At 37.3% G+C, this 9066-nt stretch overlaps 1 protein-coding gene across 1 annotated transcript; it reads right to left on the bottom strand.

Moving 5' to 3' along the window:
• Positions 1-556: 556 nt before the first annotated feature.
• On the bottom strand, positions 557-7675 carry LOC130236838 (alpha-2B adrenergic receptor). The gene is made up of 3 exons (XM_056467610.1): positions 7213-7675; positions 6191-7004; positions 557-1418 (listed from the first exon to the last, which is right to left on the bottom strand). The coding sequence occupies exons 2-3, from the start codon at positions 6855-6857 to the stop codon at positions 790-792; spliced, it is 1296 nt and encodes a 431-aa protein (XP_056323585.1). The 5' UTR covers positions 6858-7004; positions 7213-7675; the 3' UTR covers positions 557-789.
• Positions 7676-9066: the final 1391 nt, after the last annotated feature.

The following is a 9066-nucleotide window of genomic DNA, read 5'->3' on the forward strand; positions in this document are numbered from 1 at the left end:
GGCAAAACAACCCTCGACCGCAGTCTATGTTCCTTTATTTTCACCATGTTCTCCACAACACGAATTTACCGCGCTCACCACCGACGACAACAACACTTTTCACCGCGTCACTTTCAGTGTGTGGTACATTCCCTTTCCGTAAGGAATCTGTTATTGTAAATGTGTTTGGGGACTGGTGAAAGTGATTAGTGTCTTGTTAATTTGTTTCTAAAATGTTAATTGGTTTCATCCTTGGTGAAATCGTTTTTCCTATTTAATAATAATAATAATAATAATAATAATAATAATAATAGTCTTATGATGGGTAAAAATGTTTTAAAAATGTACATTTGTCTTGAGCTTCACACTTTGTAATGTTGTTTTGCACTTTCCGGCCACCGCACCGCTACCCCCTACCCCTCCGGTCCTCTCAAACTCCACACAGCCAACTGACCTGAGGCTTGAACCAGTGATTACTCAATTTATAAAATTATATATACATTTATATTATAAAATATCTACACAAAAAAGTGTTATCTGTGTGTGTCTATATCACAACTAATCTTTGCCCAGCACTAACACACACACACACACTCGCACTACAAACAACTTAATGAGCAATTTTGTAAAAAAGGTCTCATAGACATAAATATAACTGATAATAAAAGTATACGCTACAACAGTAGGACTGTCACATAGCTAAATATCTGAGTGTGGGTGAAATATGACCAAGAGAGTTTCACAAGCTTCACTTTAAGATGAAACCATCACGCTTCATAGTAAACAACAACTTCCAGCCAGTGTCTGCTTTCAGAAGGAGCAGTCCTTGCACCTCTTACACAGAATCTTCTTGAAGGCTTTCCGGAAGTCTCTGTTGAAGATTGTGTAGATGAGCGGGTTCAGGGCGCTGTTGCAGTAGCCGATCCAGAAGAAGAAGGTAAAAAGTCCTTCTGGAACTTTACACATCTCTGGACAAATGGCCTGCAAGCTGTAGGAGAAGAAAAACGGGAACCAGCAGATGATGAAAACCCCAATGACCACAGCGAGGACGAACGTAAAGCGCTTCTCACGCACGATCATGGCTTTCCTTCTGGTGTTCGGAGTCCCTGTTGCTTTAGCACTGGCTAGTTTGCTGCCCTTCGACGTAGCGATGATGTTTCGATATGATTGGGATTGTGCGGGAGTCTGGTTGCCGGTGTCCAGCGCCGCTATATTGGAGTTCGTCCCATTGGCATCATGTCCGCCAACAACCTCAACGTCTGATCCAGAGCTTGAGCTCTCCTCTTTATTTTCCTTGCATCTCCTCGAGCGTTTCGTCTTCTGCGCACTCTCAATTAGCACCGGAGGTTGGTTTATGGCTTCAGATTTGGATGGAGCTGTATTGGGATTGTTTGCGGAGTCAACACCTCCATCTTTGCCATTCTGAAGCTCCCGTCCTACTGAAAAACAAAACAAAAAAACTTGACTTCAGGTTTTATCACTGATTCAGAGTTTCCAATCTAAGCCAAATGTCAAATTACACTTGACAATAGCCCCTTCCAAACATACAGACCTTATCGGAAAATTACCGGCAATTTTCCGGAAAGGTCTGTGTGTGTGAACAGGCCCTTTTTTAAAATACCAGTAAATTCGTTCCAGTCAATTTTCCGAAAAGAGAATTTGTAACATTACAGGTAATTTGCTGGAATGCTGCGCTGTGTGAACACAGAGGGAAGATTGCTGGAAAGAGTGCGCTCATGTCTAGAACGTGCTGCTTTAGCCAATCAGAACACTGACGCACGTCTGCGTGGTTTATGAAAATAAAAGCCTTTAGATATATTTCCAGACACATTTAGCTGCTAGAAGTTAGTCAGATAACATTTCTGTTCCTTCGTAATGCCAACTGTGTAAAAAAGTTATCGATAAAATTCTTATGATAAGCCGTTGTTTGTTTACCTAAGCTCTGGCTTAGTTCCTTTATTAGTCCGGGGTCGCCACCATGGATTGAACCACCAACTTATCCAGCATATGTTTTACGCAGCGGATGCCCTATCTCTGGGAAACACCCACACACACTCATTCACACACATACACTACGGATAATTTAGCCTACCCAATTCACCTGTACCGCATGTCTTTGGACTGTGGGAGAAACTGGAGCAGAACATGCAAACTCCACACAGAAATGCCAACTGACCCAGCCGAGGCTCGAACCAGCGATCTTCTTGCTGGGAGTTGACAGCACTACCTACTGCGCCACCGCGTCACCACTTCAGTGAATTAAATGTATTTATTTGAATGACATCTAATTTATTAATACGCATTGAACTTTTCTGTGTTTTGTGGGATATTTAGACCTACACGATCCTCAGATTAGCTATTTCAGAAGTTACTGCAAGTCAAACTACCTTTATGCAATATGTAGTGTTACGAGTAGTTGTTGTAGTGTAGGCCTGTGTGTGGTTTTTCTTTCCCCCTCTCTCTCTGTCCGTCTTTCTCTCGCTCCCTCTCTCATTGCTAAGTATTCGCAGGTGCAGCGTATTACGATGGATCGGATCATGATTGGCGCTTGGATTGGTATTTAAACCTTCCTAGAGCATGGATTCGATGGCTCCCCGCTCTCTCTCAATTCCTCGCTTCATCTCAGTGGCGATATTATTGATCAAGAGGTAAAATGAGTGTCCGTTGCTGATATCTCTTATGTGGCGTTTTGTAAGATGCCGATGTGACGTTGTTAATTCTAACCAGAGAAACCCGGCTTTCTGTCTCCCTGTCTGGCTTGGAGCATGGTAGGGAGGTTTGGTGCCTTCTGTTTATTATTTTCGCTTTCTCCTGTGTTTGTTTGTAGGGAGGTAAGTTTTATTATCTACTTTCTAGGGAAGTTTAATCTTAGTTAGCTTTGTTTATTGTCATTTATTTTAGCTGAAGCCCTCCCGATGTTATTTTTACTCATTTCTGTAAAATAAATCAGATTTTCTTGTTAAATCTCAGTGGTTGTGTTTTGGTTTATATTTTGCGGAGAGAGAGCGCTGGGGCACCAGGGATTATATTTTTAATCCCTCTAATTTCTGTCACGTTTTGGTTAAACCTCTTTTTAATTAAGGATTTTTTATTTAATTCGTAACAATAGAAACAAACACAATTGTCTTGTGAACACTTACGATATCCATTGGTGCTGCACATCTACCGGTTTCAAGACTGTTGAATGGTTTCTTTTTTCATGCCAAGATTGATTGCTATTTACAATGGTATGCCCCATTATATAGGGGTGGTCAAATGTGTAAATATTATCTATTATTTTAATCATTAATATTATTATTTAAGATGCATATGAGAGCTAATGATTACTGACTATTTAGAGGACTGACTCCGCCATGCACATTGTTTTGAAGTCCTTCAGAGGGGATCAAACATTAACAACCCCCCCTGTAATTCGCACTCTGATTGTAATAGATAGTATTTGTAAACTGTGTAAACTTCAACTGTGTATATATACACTAAACACCATCGTGACATACAATTGAAGTAGTGGAATATACAGTACGTTATTTGTTACATCTAATGTTGGTAAATAACGTACTGTATATTCCACTACTTCAATTGTATGTCATGATGGTGTTTAGTGTATATATACACAGTTGAAGTCAGAGTTATTAGCCCCCCTTTGATTTGTTTTCTTTTTTTAAATATTTCCCAAATGATGTTTAACAGAGCAATGAAATTTTCACAGTATGTCTGATAATATTTTTTCATCTGGAGAAAGTCTAATTTGTTTTATTTCAGCTAGAATAAAAGCAGTTTTTAATTTTATAAAAAACATTTCAAGGACTAAATTATTAGCCCCTTTACGCTATATATTTATTTGATAGTCTACAAAACAAACCATCGTTATACAATAACTTGCCTAATTACCTTAACCTGTCTAGTTAACCTAATTAACCTAGTTAAGCCTTTAAATGTCACTTTAAGCTGTATAGAAGTGTCTTGAAGAATATCTAGTCTAATATTATTTACTGTCATCATGACAGATAAAATAAATCAGTTATTAGAGATGAGTTATTAAAACTATTATGTGCAGAAATGTGCTGAAGAAAATCTGCTCTCCTCTAAACAGAAATTGGGGGGACAAATATATAGTTTCTTTAGCATATAATTCACAGAATTTGCTTTAGAGTGTATTTTTAACAAGCTCTAAGTTTGTTAATGCCAATGGCGTAGTGGAAAGTGTGTCGACACATGTACTCCTGTACACTGCTCACATTCAATTCCAGCCTCAAGGTCCTATGCTGATCCTTCCCTTTTTTCTGCTCCCCAAACTTTTCTGACAACTCCCTCTAATGTCCTTTCAAATAAAGGTGGAAACCCCCAAAAATAATAGTAACAGAAAAAACAAGCTGTGAGTTTTATCTTTTGGTGAACTGTCGCTTTGTGTTCCTACTGTACTTTTAACAGTAAAATTACAGCAACCACCCCTCCCGTTTTTCTACCATACTTTGCACAGACTTTTTTTACAGTGTACTTTTAACAAGCTGTGAGTTTTATCTTTCGGTGAACTGTTGTTTTGTCAATCAATTTCATATTTGTGACAGTAAAATTCCAGCAACCACCACTACCGGTTTACCGTACATTTCTGAGATTATTTTTACAGTGTACTTTTAACAAGCTGTGAGTTTCATCCTTTGGTAAAGTGTCGCTTTATGTTCCTACCTAATTTTTAACAGCAACCACCACTACTGTTTCTTTATCATATAATTAACACAGTGGTGTAGTCCTAAAAAAAGGTGGTGCACTATTACCCACCCAACCCGCCCATGCTGTTTTATAATTTAACCTGAATTTTTTAGCAAGACATCATTCAGTTGACTTCGAAAAACTCACAAAATTGTCACAGCTGCTGTGGTCGTCTGGGGACGGGGAATGGCGCAAAATATAAACAAAAATGCACCAATTGCAATAAATTAAGATGAGAGTTAAAAAAACATTTGGTATACAGTTAAAGGGGAAGTCTAATCAGCAAAACAAGTGAGTATACCAAGGGTATACGAAATTATTGATCCTCAGAAGTTGTAATACCCAAACAGCTAGTGGAAAAAAGTAGGCATACTGAGTATACGTGCGTATAGCCCCGACTACACCACTGAATTCACAAAATTCGCTTTACAGTGTACTTTTAACAAGCTGCGAGTTTGTTAATGCCAATGGCGTAGTGGAAAGTGCATCGACACATGCACTCCGGTGCTCACGACGACCCAAGTTCGATTCCCGCCTCAAGGTCCTATGCTGATCCTTCCCTTCTCTCTGCTTCCCATACTTTCTTGTCAATACTCTTTATTGTCCTTTCCAATAAAGGTAACCCCCCCCCCCCCAAAAAAAAATAATAACAAAAACAAACAAGCTGTGAGTTTTATCTTTTGGTGAACTGTTGCTTTGTGTTCATAATGTATTTTTAACTGTAAAATTACAGCAACCCCTTTTTACCGTACATTGTAGACTTTTTTTACAGTGTACTTTTATTAATCTGTGAACTTTAACCTTTAGTAAACTGTTGCTTTGTCAATCAATTTCATATTTTTGACAGTAAAATTCCAGCAACCACCACTACTGTTTTTTTATGGTAAATTTCACAGACTATTTTTAAAGTGTACTTTTAATAATCTGTGAGTTTCATCCTTTGGTGAATTTTATTTTACACTTTATTTTATGCACTTTATTTGATGTTTTAGGTTCCTACTGTATATTAACCAGCCTGATCTCACGAGAAAACGTAAGTATTTTACTTTTTGACAGTTTAGTGGCTAATTCGTACAAATTCGTATGAGTTCAGTCGTACGAAATTGTACGATTTTAAAAAGGAGGCGTGGCACCTAACCCCACCCCTAAACCCAACCGTCATTGGCAGATGAGCAAATCGTACTAAAGTGTACGAATTAGATCGTACGAATTAGCCACTAAATCAAAAAGTTACGAATTCCTGTGAGATTGTGTTGATATTAACAGTAAAATTACAGCAACCACATTTTTACCATATATTTTACAGATTTAGTTGTTTACAATGTACTTTCAACAAAGCTGTGATCTTTGAGTTGTTGTTTTTTTTAGTGTGTAATGTAATTTTTTATTTTACGTTATTTATTACTGCTTCATCAGGACACTACTGCAAAAGAGATTTGAATCTCAATGAGTGTTTGAATCTGGTTGAATAAACTAAATTAAAATGAGAACGAAATGCTACCTGCACTGTCTTTCCTCGGCTCTCCTGGAGGACATCTTGTGTGTTTCTTGGCAATCTGATAGATGCGAACGTAGACCAGGATCATGATGAGGCATGGGGCGAAGAATGACCCAATGGTGGAGTACAGAATATACCATTTATCCTCATTGAGTTCGCATGTTGTTCGCGGGTCACCCTTCACCTGATGGGGTTTATCCATGGAGACCAAAGGCGGGAAGGAGATGATGGCAGAAATGAGCCATACAATAACAATGGCGCCTTTAATTTTTCGAGGAGTGCGCTGGGTGCCATACTGCACAGGTCGGGATATAGATAGGTAGCGGTCCAGGCTGATGGCGCACAGGTGAATGATGGAGGATGTGCAAAAAAGCACATCTAATGCGAGGATGATCTCGCACAACAATGACTCGAAGTACCAGCAACCCATTAATTCTTTAGCCAGGGAGAACGGGATGACTAAAGTGGCCACCAAAATGTCCGCCGCTGCCAGAGACACCAAGAAAAGATTTTGAGGGCCTCGCAAAGAGCGGCAGGTGAGGACGGCGATGATTACCATGATGTTCCCGAAGATGGTGAAGAGCATGATGAGAGTCATTGTGATGGCAAACACCGCTGTTATTTCAGGGGAATAGCGGGACGAGCTGGAATTGCAACTGGAATCATTCATATTTAAGTTCCAGGTGTAAAGTCCTTGATGTATGCGTATTTCCTAGCGTAATCCTTGCAAAGACATTTGGTCGCTTGGAAAACTGTGAAAAGTGAGTTGATTACGATGAGTTTTAGAAGGAAATACTGACATCCTCCTTTAGCAAACCTCGAGAAGAAGAAGAAAAAATACAAATCAAGATTTGGTATTTGTATTAAAACTAATCATGCAGTCAATAAATAAATATATGTCCTTTCGCACAGTATGAAGTTAATATTGTTAAGTAAAACGGCCGTTTAACTAGCCTAGCTAACTAAAAAAGGACTGTCATTTGTAAGAACAATAATTAATAATAATAAATGATGCTTGTACTTACCACAGCATAAGACGACCAGCTTTTGAACACCAAAAGTCACTCGAGCTGCACAGAGATCGTCGTGTATAAGTTTTGATCCAATTCTAGTCCAAAAAGTGAAGCTGAGGAAAAAAGCGCGGGTGGAAATGCGCGCGAACACCAGCGCGTCAAAACAACTCTCAATTTCAGCTATAATAAATGCTAGGGAGCAACATTTGCAAAACACAGATGAAAAACAAAATTCAGAGATGGTAGTTCCGTGTGTTTATGCGTGTCCTATCAGGTGAAGTTGTTAAAAAGCGCACCATTCAATCTGTTCCTCAAATAAGAAACATTACTGACAAATCATTTTAATAAACCCATCCAAAACTCGCGGAGGAGGAGAAGCTCCGTTTTCTTTTCAAGGACTTCTCATTTCAGATCAACTCTCTCTAATGTGAACGGGAAAAAACCATCGTCCGTTCATTTATCTCATTTCCCAGAATTTGACTCCAGCATCAGTCAGCGGACTGAGCGGACTCCAGTCTGAGCGCGTCTCTCTTGAGTTTCCCCTCGTGACGTAAGATAGACCCCTTTGCTGTGACGTCACGTCAGATAATCACTCCTTCTCAGAACTAACATCCATATAATCTATTTATTTTACTAGCAACATTTTTATATCCAAATTGCAAATTGTCAGCCCGTCGCTTATTTTTTGTTAAGATTTTAAATACTTGGATATACTTTCTACCACCAGCAATGCTAAAGCTTTAAAATTGATAACACTATATCTGAATCTTATACTATAGTCCCTTTTCCAATATCCAGCTAACTGTATTATATGTGATTGAGAACTTTAAAATGTTCTATTGTGATTTATATTATCCCTGCACTGTAAAAAAATAAATAAAAATCCTGGTTGCCTTAAATTTAAGCTGAATCAAATTAACTTTATGATCCTATTGAACTTATATTATGTTAAACTGACTTAAAACAGCTTGCGTAACTTAATAAGTTACAATAAACTAAAAACATATGATGTTACGACTAATTGATGATACAATTTTTTACAGGGTTTCACGAGTTCACACTTGCAATAGTTTCAGAATAAATCGTATTTGGCGTGCTGTCCGGGGAGAGGGCTCTGAGCTCAGGGAAGACACCCAAACTCGAGTTATTCCTCTTATCAGGAAACAGAGAGGAATTGGGATTCGAGCGAAGTATCTAGCCCTGCCCCAGAACGTTCCCCCCTGGGATTGTAATGCTTAAGAGGTGAGGTGACAGGGTGGTGGAGGGATGCTAAAGTCGTAAGATGCTGCAGGTAAGACAGCTTTGATATATATAGGGGTTTGGTCAAGAACTGATTGGATAATAGAATAACTATCAATGACGTATTTGATACTGAAACTTCCGCGCGTGCTCCTCCCCAAATTTGTTTATAAAACATCACTTCATTTTTTGGTATTGTCTATTTTTTGTTGTTTTAAGGTTTATATCTTTTCTGTATATATATATATATATATATATATATATATATATATATATATATATATATATATATATATATATATATATATATATATATATATATATATATATATAAATATATATAAATATATATATATAAATATATATATATATAAATATATATATATATAAATATATATAAATATATATATAAATATATATATATATATATAAATATATATAAATATATATATATATATATATATATATATATATATATATATATATATATATATATATATATATATATATATATATATATATATATATATATATATATATATATATAAACTCAAAGCCAGAAAAAACTCAATTGCAACGGGAGTTAAAATAAATTAAACAATTTGATTTGAAGGGATAGTTCACCCC

This window comes from Danio aesculapii, chromosome 10 (genome assembly GCF_903798145.1).
Source record: "Danio aesculapii chromosome 10, fDanAes4.1, whole genome shotgun sequence".
NCBI lineage: Eukaryota > Metazoa > Chordata > Actinopteri > Cypriniformes > Danionidae > Danio > Danio aesculapii.

Coding starts and splice junctions, on each gene's coding strand:
- LOC130236838 (XM_056467610.1), bottom strand. CDS start 6,857: ATGAATGATTCCAGTTGCAATTCCAGCTCGTCCCGCTATTCCCCTGAA. Junction 1,419..6,190: donor GCCGAGGAAAGACAGTGCAG/GTAGCATTTCGT, acceptor TTTGTTTTTCAG/TAGGACGGGAGCTTCAGAAT.